Below are 19272 nucleotides of genomic sequence, written 5' to 3' on the forward strand. Positions count from 1 at the left end.
TTACCTGATCACACGCGTGTGCCCCTGCAAGGAGGTGCCAACCTCTTCATTTCCATCTTTCCATTTATATACATCCACTCGCTGGTTGCTCTGAAAATATAAACAAGACATTGGGAGATACCAAAACATGCAACGAAGTTCTTTGTAGCAACATTTCCTGCCGAGAATTTGAGTTTCCCTAATCCTTCAAAACTGGGGTGGGAAGGCCTTGCTCTAAAACCCAATAAGGGGGGAAAAAACTCCCCATAATCTTGATTATTATTACCCCCTTCCCACACATCACTCAGATGGTGATGCTGCACTGTTGGGGTCCTGCAGGGGAGAAAACGCATGGTCAACAAGGGCCATACCGAAGCAGCAAAGTAGTGTGCGTGGCTCTCGTGTGGGTTCCACTGCACTGCTCCAATGTCCCACTTGCTCTGGCGGGAGATCTTGCGATGCCCGTTGGAGGGGGAGTCCAGGTTAACAATGTAGAGGAATCGGCGCCTGAGAGACAAGTATGGAAATGTATCGCTCTAGAATGGAACCAGCCCGTGTTTATCAGCAAAAATATTCCAACCACTACATTACATATATTCTGTAGTCTAATATATACAGGAGGCTAGGGTTAAAATTGCTGGAAGATACATTAACAACCTTGTCGAGGTCAAAGAGAAAACAGGGCAAAAAAGACAGACTCGCTTCTACAATTTATTATTTATTTACTTCACTTGTATACCGCTTTTCTCACCCCAGCGGGGGACTAAAAGCGGTTTCAAACATAATTATGGCAAAATTTAATGATTCACATACAGAAACCTAACGTAATGATAATAACATACAAGCAACTTAGAGATAAGCAGGTGCAAGAGAAACGATCTCATGGGAGGGTTCCTGCCTTTTAAAAAGTGGTTCATGCTGTGATAATCTTTGTGAGAGTAATGCTGCATTCAGGTGAAGAGCTCTCGGAGTCATGTATTCAAGGTTTCAAGCTGTTCCTGTGTTCTGGGCTTGTAAGACATAGTTTGGCCTGGCTGGGTGTCATATATCTTGTCTTGGAATATTTCAGTGGAATTGTTTCAGAGACTTTCATTGAATGGTTTTTAGCACTGTTGGCTTTTATGGAAATAACTTTTTGAACTCTGATTCCCTTTTTTTATATTTGCTTGCTTTTCATATATTAAGTTTTATTACACTCTGTTTTAAATAAACTCTTACATCAGATCAACTGGACAGTGCTTGGTTTGTGATGAAAAGAGGCTCCAGGGCCCTAGTGCAACAAAAACTCATTGAGTTCTTCTATTCCAGCGAAATATCAATTACTTACCATCCCCTGCCACGTGTTCCTGTGGCCCAGTCTGTGTATATATGTTTTGTGTGTTTATATATTTGTGTATATATGTGTGTTTGTGTGTGTATATATATGGGTGTATATATTTGTGTATTTGTATGTTTATGCATATGTTGGGGTTCAGCTTGCTCTGTGTGAACCTGAGCCCCAATCTCTGTGTGAACCTGATTCTCTGATTGCATTTCCAACTGAGCAAGCCACTGAACATGTATCTCTCCCTGATAGTGTTGAAACTGTTGTTGATGCTGAGCTCAGTGGCGAGGAAAGTGAAACTGAACAGCCTGATGAAAATGTTTTGGAATCCAGCCGTGATAGCTCTCCAGAGGAAATCACACCTGGGTTTTTTAATGAGGACCGAAGGGAACAGATAGCTAGAAACAGGAGTGATTCACAGTTTCTACGAAGGTCAAATAGATTACAGGAGAGACAGGCCCAGGCTTCAAAGTCAAGGGGCGTTTCAAGGAATAGTTTCTTTGGTTTAAGGGGCCTCCTTCCGGGTGTCTCGTTAGATCAAGCAACGTTTTGGACTGCAGCTGTGCCTTTGCAGAATTCCTGTGTTCCAAGGCCGGTAATCCCAGAGGCTTCTAGTTTTCAAGTACATGGTTAGTGAGATGCTAACAGGTTCCTGGTTTTTGTATTATGGTTTTTGGAATTTTGCTCAAGCTCATAGATTTTCCTGACTGCTGTATTTCCATTGTGGCTTTTTGACTTTGCATTTCCCTTTCTTTTGTAACCAATTTTTCATCAATAAAAAAGGATTGTTTTTCCTACAGTTCAGTGTGGTGGATTTAATCTTATGCTCTCGTTTCCTGATCTGGGATGCAACAGCATATTGTGTATATATGTGTGCTTGTCTATATGCGTATTTGTGTGCATATGTGTGTGCATTTGTATATGTATATATGTATGTGTGCATGTGTGTATGTATGTGTATATTTGTGTGGGTGCATATATATATACGTGTGTGTATGATTGTGTGCATGTGTATATGTATATGAGTGTATGTGTATATGTATATATTATGTATTTTGGGGGGTTTTAAGTCTGTTCCGCTGGGGTTTTGAGTGTGTGTGTGTGTTTAGGAGTGATGGTCACTCATTGGCCTGATAGGTGTATTGTGTCCAAATTTGGTGTCAATTCGTCCAGTGGTTTTTGAGTTATGTTAATCCCACAAACTAGCATTACATTTTTATTTATATAGATTCTGAGTCAGAGAAAATATCAGCAATATTTTAATACTAGAGTATCTCCCAGCGATAACTGGAATAAAAATGTTTCCATATAAGATCCAAATGGTCCAAGCTTTACTCAGTTATTCCTGGCTAGCTGCTGGAATCGAATGGTATACTGAAGGCGCTGCTCAGTATCTTAAGGTAGTAAAAGGGTGAAGGGGACACTAAGTAAAATAAGACAACATTAATTTTGCTTTTGATAAATGCTGCAGTAGGAAAATCCCACGTGAAGCTTTCTGGGCCAGACTACTGCAGAACAAGCCAGCTGGATGTCAAGCTCCTGGAAGGCCTGGTTCAATGGATAGACTGAGAGGAAGCCCAGGCTGCCAAACCCTTGAGGACACCACGTTCCAGCACAGCGCCTGACATTGCACCAGTGAGAGGTTGCCAGACAGAGAAGCTAGGCACATCTTCATAGGAGGCTTCGTAAGAAGTTGAGAAATGCTTACCGAATATCCTACAAGTCGGAACACTTTGACCTTCTGGTAACACCCCCCAGTAAAAGGCAGAGGAGGATGGGGATGTGGCTTTGGACTTCCACACTGCACACTGCTGGTGGTGCCCTTAGGGCTAAATCAGGCATGGGCAAACTTTCTAACCTGGGGGTCGCATGGTGGAGCAAAACATGGTGGGTGGGCCAAAAAAGAAGGGGTTCCTCCAAAGCCCACTCCCTGTCCTTTTATCTTCTTTCGGAGGCCGAAAGAGGGGAGATGTTTGGATCCCAAAATCCAGACAAGACAGAGGTCCTCCTGGTCAGTCGCAAGGCCGAACAGGGCATAGGGTTACAGCCTGTGTTAGACGGGGTTACAATCCCCCTGAAGACACAGGTTCGCAGTCTGGGAGTGATCCTGGACTCATAACTGAGCCTGGAACCTCAGGTCTCAGCGGTGGTTTTTGCACAATTAAAGCTTGTGCGCCAACTACGCCTGTTCCTTGGGAAGTCTGACTTGGCCATGGTGGTGCACGCTCTGGTTACATCCCGAATAGACTACTGCAACACTCTCTACGTGGGCCTGCCTTTGAAAACTTCTCGGAAGCTCCAATTAGTCCAGCGGTCGGAGGCCAGGTTGTTAACTGGAGCTGCGTACAGGGAGCGTACCATTCCTCTGTTGCTCCAGCTCCACTGGCTGCCAATTAGCTTCTGGGCACAATTCAAAGTGCTGGTTTTAACCTTAAAAGTCCTGAATGGTTCTGGCCCAGATTACCTGTCCGAACGTATCTCCTGCTATGAACCATCACGAAGCTTAAGATCATCAGGAGAGGCCCTGCTCTTGATCCCACCACTCTCGCAAACGAGAGACGAGAGACAGGGCCTTCTTGGCTGTGGCTCCCCATCTGTGGAACTCTCTCCCTAAGGACATCAGGTTGGCCACCTCCCTCCTGTCCTTTAGAAGACAAGTGAAGACCTGGCTCTGGGGCCAGGCATTCGATGAGAAGCCCTGCTCTCGATCCCACCACTCTCGCAAACGTGGTTGGTGGGGACGAGAGACAGGGCCTTCTCGGCAGTGGCCCCCCATCTGTGGAACTCTCTCCCTAAGGACATCAGGTTGGCCACCTCCCTCCTGTCCTTTAGAAGACAACTTAAGACCTGACTATGCGGTCAGGCGTTCGATTAGAGGCCAGCAGCAATAGGAAAAGGAAATTTGGATTTTGCGACATGGATTCTCCCTGTTCGGCTTGGTTTTACTGGCATGTTAATCTATTAATTTATTGTTAAATTTTACTGATGATGTTGTACAATGTTTTAAAATGATTTTATTGTGAATTGTAATTTTTATGGTATTTATGCTGTTGGCATCCTCTGAAGCTCATGTGTGGCCGAGCCGAGTCCCGTTTGTAGGGAGAAGGGCTGGAGAGAAATAGACCACACCTAGAATATTGTGTCCAATTCTGGGCACCACAATTCAAGAGAGATATTGACAAGCTGGAAAGTGTCCAGAGGAGGGCGACTAAAATGATCAAGGGTCTGGAGAACAAGCCCTATGAGGAGCGGCTTAAGGAGCTGGGCCTGTTTAGCCCGAAGAAGAGAAAGCTGAGGGGAGATATGATAGCCATGTGTAAATATGTGAGAGAAATTCACAGGGAGGAAGGAGATCACTTGTTTTCTGCTTCCCTGGAGACTAGGACGCAATGGAACAATGGCGTCAAACTACAAGAAAGGAGATTCCATCTGAACATGAGGAAGAACTTCCTGACTGTGAGAGCCATTCAGCAGTGGAACTCGCTGCCCCGGAGTGTGGTGGAGGCTCCTTCTTTGGAGGCTTTTAAACAGAGGCTGGAAGGCCATCTGTCAGGGGTGATTTGAATGCAATATTCCTGCTTCTTGGCAGAATGGGGTTGGACTGGATGGCCCATGAGGTCTCTTCCAACTCTTTGATTCTAGGATTCTATATGAAATAAATAAATAAATTGGCCCTGGTCAGGAGGAGATGGTGGACGGGAGAGAAAAACGGTATCCATGAGACCCCGCATTGCCTATTCCTGATATAGAGTCCTTGAGGTCTATGAGACCCCCAAGGGCCGTTCAGGCCAATCCTCTGCCATGCAGGAAGTCACAATCAAAGCACTCCCAATAGACAGCCTCTGCGGAAAAGCCTCTAGAGAGGAAGACTTGGTCACACTTCCAGGCAGCCTAGGCCACTTTCCAACAGCTCTTACTCTCAGGAAGTTCTTCCTCATCTTTTCAGTCAAATCTCCTTCCCTGCTATTTGAACACACTACTCCCTTGTGTCCTGATCTCTAGAGAGCAGCAAGTCAGCCCCCCGCCCCCCAAATGGGACACCCTTGTTAATCTCGAATCATGGTTCTCATGGTTCCAGTGGCAGATTGAATTAAATCCCTGTGCTGGCAGGACTGAAGACTGACAGGTTGCAAGTTTGAATCCAGGGAGAGCGCGGATGAGCTCCCTCCATCAGCTCCAGTTCTCCATGCGGGGAGAAGCCTCCCACAAGGATAATAACACATCAAAAAAAAACATCCTGGCATCCCCTGGGCAACATCCTTGCAGACGGCCAATTCTCTCACACCAGAAGCAACTTGCAGTTTCTCAAGTCGCTCCTGACACGACCAATATATATATATATATATATATATATATATATATATATGTTCCATCTCTTCATTCAGTTCTCCCAGGTAAACATCCCTCAGGAGGAAAAAGAGAGGGAAGGAAGGAATTGATGGATGAAAGTGAATGGAGGAAGGAAAAACAAAAGGGAAGGAAGGAAGGAGAAAGAGAGAGGGAAGGAGGGAGGAAAGAGGGAAGGAAGGATGAAAGGGTGAAAGGGAAAGAAGGAGGGGGAGGGAGAAAGAGGGAGGGAAAGAAGGGAGGAAAAGAGGAAGGAAAGAGAAGAAAGGAAGGATAGTGTGAAGAGAGAAGAGCCTGAGAAAAGAGCCCAAGAGGTGCATCAGCCCCCTGAGCTTGGGTTTACCCATATCTGGGCTAAGTACTCCTCTCACCACTATCTTAAAACCCTGCACACATATAGCACATCAAGGAGTAAAAGAAAACTTTCCTATTCTGACAGGCTTTTGTGGAAGTATTGCAACAGGTGTTTAAGGTTGTATTGTTTTTGCACTATGCCTTTTAACTGTTTTTAATTAATTGAAGACAGGGGAGGTCAGGGGACAGTTCCACCTTGTTTCCTGTGCTAAGCTAATATATAATACAATACAATATATATACATATAATATTTATAATATTATGTAATACAGTATAATACTAATAATAATGATATGATATTATAATTATATATTTTATATTACATGTAATATTACTAATAATATTACAATATAATTGTATAGTACAATATAGTGATGTATAGCGCTGATACTGTACCGTACTAATGGTATATTTCACACACACACACACATATATATCTTGTAAGCCGCTCTGAGTCCCCTTCAGGATAAGAAGGGTGGCATATAAATGTTGCAAATAAATAAATAAAATATATAAAAATTGTCTGAATTCCATATATAATTATTTCCACAAGAATGTTTTGCATTTCTGCTGATTCTTTTTATACATTTGTAATTTGTCCTAATGTAATATGAGTTCTAATAATGAAGGAAAGGTGGGGTATAAATGAATAACAACAAGGACACCGTTATCTTTAGAAAATCCTAGGATATGCATGTCCCTGACACAGTGGCCAAGAGTGTGAGATAAGAGTGTTAATAAAAAAAATCCCCAGTACAAACACACTATGCAAAGTATGATGTGATCCCAAACTCCAATTGCTTGCAGGCGATGAATGTCTGCATTGGATTTTCGTAGCTGATATGGAAAGCAAATAGCTAAGTCTTTGGAAAACATCAGTACAAGGACATCAGATGATCAGATCAACAAAAGTAGAAGGTCACTAGAGGAACAAAGCAAAAGGCACGCATGAAGGGATCCCTGATAAGACAGGCAAGAGCTGTGCAGAAGAGGAGGGGTGTGTGAAATGAAAGGCCAAGTCTTGCCACCACAAGTCAGTAATACATAATACTGATATTGTACTATGCTAATAATAATATAATATATTGTATGAAAATATATATTGTAAGCTCGGAGTGAGAGGGGCGGCATATAAATGCTGTAAATAAATAAATAATGAATAATACTTTTTAATTTTGGATCTGAAATCCAAAATGATGAGGTTCTGCTCCAAGAATTTCCCCCACAATCTGAACCCTTTAAAAAGGGGAAAAGACCCACAAGGGCAACATAGGGTTCAGCATAAATAAAAGGAGATACTTCTTGCTATGCTGCATAATTGTTATGTTATTTTATTTTGCTGTGTATGATTTTGCTTTATAATTCTTGTACTCATATGTTGTATGTATTTTACTGTGTTGTTATTGTGATTTGGTTTTACTTTATTATAATGTGCTGTTGGGCTTGGTCTCATGTAAACAGCCCCGAGTCCCCATTGGGAAGATGGTGGCGGGATATTAAATAATAATAATAATAATAATAATAATAGTTATGGGATTGATTGCCTCTGCTTTTGAAAAATACACAGGACAAAGCAGAGAGCAGGAACCTTCCCAAAGGCTATTAGCCATGAGAACTCCATGATAATTGAACCTCAATGTTAAAAAAGCTGCAAACCCTGGCAACTAATAGGGCAAGAAGGGCAATTGGCTTCAGGTTGTGCTGGAAGGTTTTGAAAACTGCACACTGGACTAGATGGGCCATTGCGTGCCACTGAGAAGGAGAAACTCTCTCTATCCATTTGTGCCTGAGCTCGTGTGTCTCCTCTTCTGTCCTCCTGAGAATGAAAAGCCCTGGGAATGTGGAGGAGGACCCTTAAGGCAGCGCCGGGAGAGCCTTGCTTCTGCCCTCCAACATCCACCGTCAAGGACTCTCCCCGCAGCTGCCAGCATCAACTGCAATTCGATCCCAAAGACTTTGGCACTCACCCAGAAAGCACGGCATGCTGCCCAAGACAGTCCACAGACATTGCTGTCGCCTGCAGAAACAGAAGGGGAAAGAGAAGCAAGAGTCTTCATATTCGTCAAAGTTACCAAATCATGCATCAGGAAAATTAATTCACTCTCCCTGAGAGAGTTGGTGGAGAAAAGAAAGGGATTTTTACAGCCAACCCAAATGAGACAAATGTGGGTCATAATCCTTTGTAGACCATGGCCATATAGCCCGAAAAAAACCAGTGATTCCGGCCACGAAAGCCTTCGACAATGCAATTGAAATCACTGATTGCAATCTGTATAGATCACTGGGTTGCTGTGAGTTTTCCAGGCTGTATAGCCATGTTCCAGAAGCATTCTCTCCTGACATTTTGCCCACATCTATAGCAGGCATCCTCAAAGGTGGATTATCGTAATATTATAATGTAATGCAATATAATACTACTAATAATATGATATTATAATTATATATTACATGTAATATTATTAATAATATTACAACATAACGGTATAGTACAATATAGTAATATTTAATACTGATATTGTACTATGCTGATAATATAATATATTGTATGTATGTGTGTATATAATAATAATAATAATAATAATAATAATAATAATAACTTTATTTATACCCCGCCACCATCTCCGCAAGGGGACTCGGAGCAGCTTACATGAGGCCAAGCCCGACAACGCATCAATAAAACCTTCCCTCCCTCTTTCTCTCCTACCTTCTTTCTCTCCTTCCTTCCCTCCCTCTTTCCTTCCTTTCCTCTTTTTCTTTCCCTTCTTCTTTTTTCCTTCTCTACCTATTTCATTTCTCAATTCCTTTGCTCTTTGGTTCCATCCTTCCTTGTCTCCTTCCTTCCTTCCTTCCTTCCCTCCCTCCCTCCCTCCCTCCCTCCCTCCCTCTTTCGTTCCTTCTCTCCTTCCTCCCCTCTTTCACTTTTTTATTTCATTCTCTCCCTCCTTCTCTCCTTCCTTCCTTCCTTCCTTCTCTACCCTTCCTTCTTTCCTTCTTTATCTCCTTCCCTCCTTCTTTCCCTCCTTCCTTCCTTCTCTACCCTTCTTTCTTTCCTTCTCTCCACTTTCTCTCCCTCCTTCTCTCTATCCTTCTTTTCCTTCCTTTTCTTCTTCCCTCCTTCTTCTCTCCCTCCTTCCTCTCTACCTTTCTTTCCTTCTCTCCTTCCTTCCTTCTCTACCTTTCTTTACTTCCTTCTCTCCCTTCTTTCCTTCCTCCTTTCTGTGTATGTGTTTTGTGTGTATGCATATATGTGTGTATATATGTGTGCTTGTGTATATATGTCGTTTTGTGTGTGCGTTGTAATGGGTTTTTTTTTTTTGCTTTTTAAGTCCCTTTTGCTGTGTTTTTCAGTGTTTTTATGAGTGATGGTCACTCGTTGGCCTGAGAGGTGTCTTATGTCCAAATCTGGTGTCAATTCGTCCAGTGGTTTTTGAGTTATGTTAATCCCACAAACGGACATTACATTTTTATTTATATAGATTGAAAAACATTTAACCTACTGTTTCCTCAATTAATGTAATTTTATTGGTATCTATATTTATTTTGTATTACCAGTAGCTGCTGCATTTCCCACCCTCGACTTATACTCGAGTCAATAAATTTTCCCATTTTTTGGTGGTAAAATTAGACGCCTTGGTTTATATTCGGTTTGGCTTATACTCGAGTATATACGGTGTGTGTGTGTATGTATGTATGTGTGAGTATGTATATATGTGTGTGTATATATATATATATGTATATATATAAATATATATAAATGCTCTATGCATAATGAGTGCCTTAAAAACAAAATAACCAATGAACGAAATCACACCAAATTTGGCAACAAAACATCTCACAACACAAGGAGTGACCATCACTCAAAAAATTATGATTTTGTCATTTGGGAGTTGTAGTTGCTGGGATTTATAGTTCACCTACAATCAAAGAGCATTCTGAACCCCACCAACGATAGAATTGGGCCAAACTTGGCACATAGTTCTCCCATGACCAACAGAAAATACCGGAAGGGTTTGAAGCGGAATGTCCTTTCGTTTTGAAGTTGTAGTTCACCTACATCCAGAGAGCACTGTGGACTCAAACAATGATGGATCTGGGCCAAACTCTACACGAATACTCAATATGCCCAAATGTGAACACTGGTGGAGTTTGGGGAAAATAGAATCTTGACATTTGGGCGTAGTAGTTGCTGGGATTTATAGTTCACCTACAACCACAGAGCATTGTGAACCCCACCAACGATAGAATTGGGCCAAACCACCCACACAGAACCCCTATGTGGGCCACAGCAACGCGTGGCAGGGGACGGCTAATATATATATATATATATATATATATATATCTCGTAAGCCGCTATGAGTCCCCTCAGTCATAAATAAATATATAAATAATAGATGTGGGCAAAATATCCGGAGATAATGTTTCTTCAACATGACCATACAGCCCGGAAAACTCGCAGTAACCCAGTGATTCCAGCCATGAAAACCTTCCACAACATACATTATTATTATTATTATTATTATTATTATTATTATTATCTTTATTTGTATCCCGCTAGCATCTCTCGAAGGACTCGATGCGGCTTACAAAGGCCACGGCCTCAAAACACAACATAACAATACAAAACCTATATAGATCACATTTAGTTTCTTCACCACCTTTTTAATTTGGTACTAAATGTTTATGCTGCTTTTTAAAAACTATTTCAAAACCTGGACGGGAAAAAAATCTTCATGTTTAATAAAGCTTGACATGCAAGTACAGTATGTTGCAAAACTAGACAGGAATAAGTCTGGCACGGGATAAAAGAGAAAGCTCCATAAAAGTCAGGGACTGATCTAGAGAGGATGAAAGGCTGCCTCCCCAGCTTCTTGCAATGTGACAGACTAGGTCAGTAGGTAAACACAACAGCTGTTAGACAGAGGAATGTGGAGTGGAGAGAAAGATGAGCTCAGTTCTGAAGGGGGGAAAAATACCAGCATAAAAAAAAATAAAAGGGGTTTATTTACAACCTCTAAAAAGCTGCTCTGATCTAAAGAAACACAGAGCGAGGCCCTTTGGGTTTCCAGACTTGCTCTCATTACAGAAATACCTGCAAGGAGACATGCACCCAAACAGCTGCAACATCAGTGAGGAAATGTGAAAACCACAAAGCTACACAGTTTTCCAACATTTCTGTAAACGGTTTTAGGGGCTTGTTGCAACGCGACAACCCTTCCGACTAATAATAATAAACTTTATTTATATCCTGCCCCATCTCCACAAGGGACTTGGGACGGCTCACAACATAAATAATATAATACAATAAATAGAATGGAGTAAGCAATTAATAACATCCAATTAATATAAAACACAAGATACAACACGAACAAGAAAACAAAATGAACAATAAAAAATTACAAAACACTAGATTAAAATAGGGTCTGGAGAATAAATTGGTCCTGACTCCAATTTGTTCTCAGTAACAGGGGGAAAAGAAATACACAAACAATTCAATGATTGTGTTAGGCAGGTGTCACTGTGAGGGAGCTGCATCACAAAACAGGTAAAGAGGAGGCAGAGAATTACCCAGCTAAAGGGGGGCCTTGGCAGATGTAACTTCTATATATAATCACTAGCCGTCCCCTGTCATGCGTTGCTGTGGCCCACATGGGGGTTCTGTCTGGGAGGTTTGGCCCAATTCTATCTTTCGTGGGGTTCAGAATGCTCTGTGATTGTAGGTGAACTATAAATCCCAGCAACTACAACTCCCAAATGTCAAGATTCTATTTTCCCCAAACTCCACCAGTGTTCACATATGGGCATACTGAGTGTTCATGTAGAGTTTGGTCCATATCCATCATTGTTTGAGTCCACAGTGATCTCTGGATGTAGGTCAACTACAACTCCAAAACCAAAGGACACTGCCCACCAAAACCTTCTGTTGGCCATGGGAGAACTGTGTGCCAAGTTTGGTTCAATTCCATCGTTGGTGGTGTTCAGAATGCTCTTTGATTGTAGGTGAACTATAAATCTCAGCAACTACAACTCCCAAATGACAAAATCATTTTTTTTGAGTGAAGGACATACATTGGGTTGTTAGATGTCTTGTGTCCAAATTTGGTGTCAATTCGTCCAGTGGTTTTTGAGTACGGTTAATCCCACAAACGAATATTAAATTTTTATTTATATAGATTGAGAACTGCTAAGAGGTCTTGGCAGACTGAAAAAAGTTGGTCCCAACTTCAAAAATGGGAGAAAAGACAATCGAAGTGTTAACCAGTCAACTAATTATATTTATATTGGGAAAGGGACTGGAAGAGATAATTAAAAGTCCAGAGGTTCCCAAGCTTTGGTCCAATGGATTCCATGCCGACTCATAGAGTTCCTAACTGTTGGCTGAATTGTGTGAAAGTGCATCTACACTGTAGAATTAATGCAATTTGATACCCCTTTAATTGCCATGGCTTAATTATATGGCATCCTGGGAGTTTGGTGAGATAGCAGCCATCTTTGTCAGAGATGGCAAAATACCTTGCTGAACTACAACTCCAATGATTCCGAAGTATTCCATCACGGCAGTTCAAGGACTCAATGAAGCAAAGGGTTCAAGTTACAGAACACAAGGAACTTACTGACCACAGAGGACTCTCTGCCTCTGGTGGAGGCTCCTTCCTAGGAGGCCATCTTTAAGGATAGTTTTGATTGTGCTTTTCCTGCCTGGCAGAAAAGGGTTGGACTGAATGGTTCATATGGTATCTTCCAACTCTAGGATTCTATAAGTTATGTCAAACTGAATTAATACTCCTGTGTCAATCTATATAAATAAAAATGTAATGTTTGTTTGTGGGATTAACAGAACTCAAAAACTACTGGACGAATTACTACCAAATTTCGCCACAAGACACCTACTATCCCAAGGAGTGACCATCACTCAAAAATTGATTTTGTCATTTAGGAGTTGTAGTTGCTGGGATTTATAGTTTACTTACAATCAAAGAGCATTCTGAACTCCACCAATGATGGAATTGAACCAAGCATGACACATAGGACTCCCATGACCAACACAAAACACTAGAAGTGTTTGGTGGGCATTGACCTTGAGTTTGAGAGTTGTAGTTCATCTATATCCAGAGAGCACTGTGGACTCAAACAATGATGGATCTGGACCAAACGGCACAAATATTCCATATGCCCAAATATGAACACAGATGGAGTTTGAGGAAAATAGACCTCGACATTTGGGAGTTGTAGTTACTGGGATTTATAGTTCACCTACAATCAAAGTGCATGCTGAACCCCACCAAAGACAGAATTGGGGCAAAATTCCTACACAGAACCCCCATACTTAGGGCCATCCAGTCCAACTCCCTTCACCAGGGCAAGAAAATGTAATCAAAGCCCTCCTGACAAAGAGCCATCCAGCCATAGATGTAGCTAGATATATATGATTCACACACAGAGAGAAATAGTATCATAGATTTGAAAGGGACCCCTGTAGAAGGGCAATGATATGTTGCATGCTCCAGAGTAGGCAAATCGGACAATCTCCACATCAACACCGACAAAGAAACAGCAAGAAATACTGTTTACCCACATGCAGAAAGACATTACATATATTAGAAACCAACACTTTCTCATTACTTTATTTTCCAGATCAACAGACTGGGCCACAGCAACACGTGGCAGGGGGACAGCTAGTGCTCATATAAATGAATACTTTTTATATATTATTTATTTATTTCACACACTATTGCCCCAGCCTTCTCCCCTCCCCCCCCCCCCCGAAGGGGGACTCAGGGCAGCCTCACACAAGCACTATACAATGCTGTCAACAAGTAACAATTCGAAGTACAATTAAAGTATTAAAAACCACTAAAACATTAAAAATCATTAAAACACATTATACAATTTATTAGACAGTAGATTATACATGCCGGTAAAACCAAATCCAAGTCTAGGCAGATTCAATGTCGTAAATATCCTAAGTATTTTTTTCCAGTTGCTGCTATCTGATTAACCAAACGCCTGGTCCCAGAGCTAAGTCTTAACTAATCTTCTAAAGGACAGGAATATAAAGGAATACTATGATTACAAAGAAGTCTGTATGTGTTTCTCCAAAAGTTCTAAGCACAATAAATCTGCCAGACTTTAATATCGTTTTTGGTTCAAAACAACCTAACACAGCTTACTCCTTGAAAACTGACAATTCCTCTGGATTATATTGCAAACTAAACTACAAGACAAGGCATGGCTAACTCCAGCCCTAATCCCAGGTATCTGATAACACTAGATGAAAATACTAGTCTGACAATATGAGGCAATTCTTATATCCTTGGGGCTTTACACCGAGTCTGCCTCTTTCTTCCATGTTCCTTTTTTTGTTTCACCATTCGGGAGATGTTAGCGGAGTACAAATAGTTAATAATAATAACATCCACATTTGCCTCCAACAGATAGAGGAGTTCTTTCTCGCACTCTGGACAACATTCCACGGCTAAATATGTCAGAATATAATGAAGTTTTCTAATATGTTTTAAATGTAATTTCATGTAGTTAAAATATGGATGCCACAAAGAATGTATTGCTGTGTTGTATTGTTTATGTTTGAGGCTGAGATTGAGTAGCCATGAGATACTCTCTACTTGGTCCTGAGAAAATTAGGGAGTATCCGGATTTCAGCAGAACAGCCAAGCAGCTGCAAGGATTGTTTTGTCTTTCGTTTCCTGTGTTCTGCCTACTGTGTTCTTCTATGCTTTGACGCTTACTGTAATGGACGTGCTTTGAATTTCTCTAAGTAAACCGAACCTGCTTGTAACCAGACGTCTTCCAGAGTCCATGATTTATTCTACTAAAACTGGGAAAGCTTCCGTGTAGAGTATAAACCCAACAAAATAAACATCACTTGCCAAATTTCCAATAGACCTCACAACCTTTGAGAATGCCTGCCACAGATGTGGGTGAAATGTCAGGAGAGAATGCTTCTGGAACAATGACCAGACAACCCGGAAAACTCACAGAAACCCAAACATAATAATATATTTATCCATTTATTTATTTACGACATTTATATGCCGCCCTTCTCAGAGCGGCTTACAAGTAAAAAGTAAATGCAATATGTTATATTATTATCATAGCACAATATTAATATTATATATTACATTGTACTTTAACATTATACTGTGATATTATTAGTAACATTACATTTGATATAAAATATCACGAATCACCTTCGATGCCAGCTTGACCAGGGCGGGTCAGCGCTGCTTGTGTTATTGGATCTCACAGCAGCATTTGACACAGTTGACCACAATCTTTTGACCCACCGCCTTGCTGTTGCTGGAGTCAGGGAGACAGCTTTAAATGGGCTGCCCTCCTTTCTTCACAACCGTGGACAGCGAGTGGAGAGGGGAGGCCTGGTCTCTGAGAGGTCCCCTCTCTCTCTCTTGTGGGGTTCCTCAGGGGGCCATTCTCTCCCCTCTGTTATTTAACATCTATATGCAACCACTTGCTCAGCTGGTTTGAGGTTTTGGGCTTGAGTGTTACCTGTACGCTGATGACACTCAGCTTGTACTGAAGATGGAAGGCCGACTGGACTCTGTACCTGATTGTTTCCATCAGTGCCTCGAGGCTGTTACTGGATGGCTGCATGCCAGCAGGTTGAGGGTGAATCCAGCAAAGACGGAGATCCTATGACTGGGTCAACTGGGCAGTGGGGATACCCAGCTGCCTACCCTGGATGGCGAGGCGCTACGCCCGTCATCAAGAGGCCGGGAGTCCTTTTGGACCCTGTGCTGACGATGGAGGCCCAGGTCTCCGCCGTGAGCAGAACCACCTTCTTTCTTTCACCTGCGGCAGGCTAGACGGCTGGCCCCCTCCCTGTCCAGGGATGACCTAGCTACGGTGATCCAGGCCATGGTCATCTCAAGACTGGACTACTGTAACACCCTCTACATTGGCCTTCCTCTGTCGGTGATCCGGAAGCTCAAGTTGGTACAAAATGCAGCTGCTCGGCTTCTTGCGGGAATTCCGATGAGATGCCACATCACCCCAATCTTCCTGCAGCTGCATTGGTTACCCATTGAGCACCGGATCACTTTCAAAGGGATGGGACTCCCCTTGAAGGCCTTGCATGGTCTGGGGCCAATGTACCTGAGGGACCGCCTCACTCCCTACCAACCCCAGAGATCCCTCTGGGATTGGTCCGTTCTGAGGACCGTTCTGAGGACCAAGATCTATTGGAAATTCCCAGTGTCAAGACCTTGCGTCTAACAGCAACCAGACGCAGAGCCTTCACAGCAGTGGCACCATCACTCTGGAATACTCTGCCACCTGAAGTCCGTGCCTTGCGGGACTTACCAGCTTTCCGCAGGGCATGTAAGACGTATCTGTTTCGACGGGCCTTTGATCTCTGATTGTTTTTAAACTGTTTTAAATTGTTTTTAAATTGTGTTTGATTTTAGCCTGTTCTTGTAAGCCGCTCCGAGCCCCAGGGGAGTGCCGGCATAGAAGTTCGAATTATAAATAAATAAATAAAAATATTATCGTATTATTAGTAGTAATATATATATAAATAAATATTATTTTTTGTTTATTTTCACGAAAAGTTCATAATTCCCAGCCTCAGTCACTAAAGGCCTTCCTTTCTAGTCGAAGAAGCCACTTTCTCTGTTTCTGAAAAGTTTCCTCCGCAGAAGAGGGCCCAACTACAACTCCCATCCCACACAAACCCGGCTAAGGACGATGGGAGTTGTAGTATGAGGGACCTGGAAGGCTAGAGGGGGGGAGAGAATGTAACTTCTGCAAAAAGTAACTTCTGGAGCGCAAGAGAGGCTGGGTTATTTACCTGAGCGTCCCGAAACTCCACCACAACATTCTCGCTACTCCAGCGCGCCGCCATCTTGGATTCTACCTCTAAATCACGCAGCGGGGCACGCCGATGATGTCACACGCACGTAAGGACGTTTCCCGCAGGGCCTGCCGGGAAGTGTAGTCTTAAGGGGGAAGAAGCTGTTAACATTGAGAAAGAGGCTTGGAAGTGAAAGCGTTGGATGAGGATTACATGACGAAGTGCACTGCAGAAACTCATCAAGGAGTACATCTGCACTGTAGAATAAATGAATTTTGAGTCCCCTTTCCTTTTAATATTATGCAGTTTGACACTTTATTAAACAGCAGAAGGAAGCCTTGGCGCATGCGCACTGGGTGCCTCTTTCCTCCCTCCTCAGAAGCGGAGAGCTTTGGCGCATGCGCCCAGTGTGCAAATCTCCACGGCGCGTGCGCAGTGGGGCGCCCCTAGTGTGTTTCCTCCAGAAGCGGCGGACGGGTCAGGCAAGCAAATCTCTCGTGCGCATGCGTAGTCCGGAGCCCCTATTGTCTTTCCTTCGATAGCAGCAGCGGCGTAGTAGTGCACTCTTTGCGCATGCGCGCCTGTGTTGTCTTTTTTTAGCAGTGGCCGGGGAGCCTTGGCGCATGCGCACTCCGTGCAAATCCCCCAGCGCGTGCGCAGTCGAACTCCCCTATTGTTTCCTTCAGCGACAGAGGGGATCCTTGGCGCATGCGCAGTTCACGGGAGGCAGTCTGGCTCTTGACGCGTGCGCAGTCGGGCACCCTTATTGCCTTCAAGAAGCGAGAGGGGATCCTGGGCGCATGCGCAGATAGCGGGGAGGCAGCCCGGCCCTTGACGCGTGCGCAGTCGGGCGCCCCTATTTTCTTCCTTCAGAAGGAACAAGAGGGGATTTTTGGCGCATGCGCAGATCACGGGCAGGCAGTCCAGCCTTCGACGCATGCGCAATCGGGCGCCCCTATTCCTTCAGAAGCAAGAGGGGATACTTGGCGCATGTCTTCAGAAGCAGAGGGAATCCTGCGCGCATGCGCGTATCGTGGGAGGCAGTCCGGCTTTTGACGCAAGCGCAATAGGGCGCCCTTATTGTCTTCATTCTTTCAGAAGCAACAGAGGCGGGGGAGGGGATCCTTAGCCCTTATTGTCTTCATTCTTTCAGAAGCAACAGAGGCGGGGGGGAGGGGATCCTTAGCGCATGCGCACATTACGTGAAGCAGTCTGGCCCTTGACGCGTGCGCAATCGGGCACCCTTATTGTCTTCATTCCTTCGGAAGCAATAGAGGCAGGGAAGGGAATGCTTGGCGCATGCGCACGCTACGTGAGGCAGTCCGGCCCTTGACGCGTGCGCAGTCGGGCGCCCCTATTGTCAGAAGCAAGAGGGGATCCTGGGCGCATGCGCGTATCATGGGAGGAAGCTTGGCTCTTGACGCGTGCGCAGTCGGGCGCCCTATTATTTTCCTCCAGAAGCAGAGGGGATCCTAAACGCATGCGCATACCGTGGGAGGCAGCCCGGCTTTTGACGCATGCGCAGATCGCGGGAGACCGTCTGGCCCTAATTGTCTTCCTTTCGTCAGAAGCAACACAGGAGGAGGGGACCCTGGGCGCATGCGCAGACCGCGGGAGGCCGTCCGGCTGTGGGCGCGTGCGCAGTGTGCGCCGCTATTGTCTTGTTTCCTTCCCTCCTCCTCAGGAGGAGGAGGCGGCGGCGGCTGAGGCAGTGGCGGCTGAGGAGGCTCGTCAGTCCCTCCCCCCTGGATGAGCCCCGCCGGAGGCCCGAGCCGCCCGCTGGGGCGCGGCGGAGAGAAGAAGCCGAAGCAGAAGGAGAAGGAGGAAGAGGAGGAGGATGCAGCAGTAGCGGAGGCGGAGGCCTGGCCCCGGCCATGGGCGGCAAGCAGAGCTCCGCGGCGGCGGCAGCGGCGGCCACGGGAGGAGGAGGAGGTCCCGGCGGAGCAGGCCGAGCCATGGGCCTCCGCAGCCGCTCCGTCAGCTCCGTGAGCGCCGCCGCCGCCAGCGCCGCGGGAGAGGCCTCCTCGACGGCGTCCTCCTCCTCCTCCTCGGCGCCAGGCCCCACGCCTCAGCCTCACCCCTCATCCTCGGCCTCGGGAGCAGGCCCCGCCCCCTTCTCCCATGGCAACGGTTTCCAGGAGACCGGAGGGGGAGGGGGCGCGCCTCCCCCCCGCGACGGGGTGCTCTACCTGGGCGCGCGCGCCTCCTCCGCCCTCGCCGACGCCCTCCCCATCCACCTCGGCCCCAGGTGGTTCGGCGCCTCGCACGGAGGTGAGTCGGGCACAATCAGATCTCTCCCCACAGAGGGCCGGTATCCCAATATGGTTTCAAGGCCTCCATAGCACACAGTTAGAAGGGAGACCCCCCAAAGGACATCTAGTCTGACCCTATTTGGAACTGGATTGAGGGAGGCACAATCAGACCTCTCCTGACAGATGGGCA

At 44.7% G+C, this 19272-nt stretch overlaps 2 protein-coding genes across 4 annotated transcripts in view; one reads left to right on the forward strand and one right to left on the reverse strand.

The window, feature by feature from the left end:
• WDR59 (WD repeat domain 59) overlaps nucleotides 1-17043 on the reverse strand; it is a 77684-nt gene extending 60641 nt beyond the window's left edge. Inside the window, exons 1-4 of one of the 3 annotated variants that reach the window (XM_067470973.1) lie at nucleotides 16828-17043; nucleotides 7973-8022; nucleotides 351-486; nucleotides 5-90 (exon numbers count right to left, since the gene is read on the reverse strand). In XM_067470973.1, the coding sequence (XP_067327074.1) occupies nucleotides 5-90; nucleotides 351-486; nucleotides 7973-8022; nucleotides 16828-16881 (326 nt within the window). In that variant the 5' untranslated portion in view covers nucleotides 16882-17043. The remainder of the gene's footprint in view (nucleotides 1-4; nucleotides 91-350; nucleotides 487-7972; nucleotides 8023-16827) is intronic. The other 2 variants (XM_067470974.1, XM_067470976.1) reach the window with 2 other exon arrangements.
• A 976-nt stretch (nucleotides 17044-18019) lies between these two features.
• The window catches only part of ZNRF1 (zinc and ring finger 1), a 46681-nt gene continuing 45428 nt past the window's right edge, over nucleotides 18020-19272 (forward strand). The window contains exons 1-2 of the mRNA XM_067471165.1: nucleotides 18020-18142; nucleotides 18402-19101. Coding sequence (XP_067327266.1) covers nucleotides 18020-18142; nucleotides 18402-19101 — 823 coding nt within the window. The remainder of the gene's footprint in view (nucleotides 18143-18401; nucleotides 19102-19272) is intronic.

The sequence above is a fragment of the Anolis sagrei genome, chromosome 8 (assembly GCF_037176765.1).
Source record: "Anolis sagrei isolate rAnoSag1 chromosome 8, rAnoSag1.mat, whole genome shotgun sequence".
In the NCBI taxonomy this organism is placed as follows: domain Eukaryota; kingdom Metazoa; phylum Chordata; class Lepidosauria; order Squamata; family Dactyloidae; genus Anolis; species Anolis sagrei.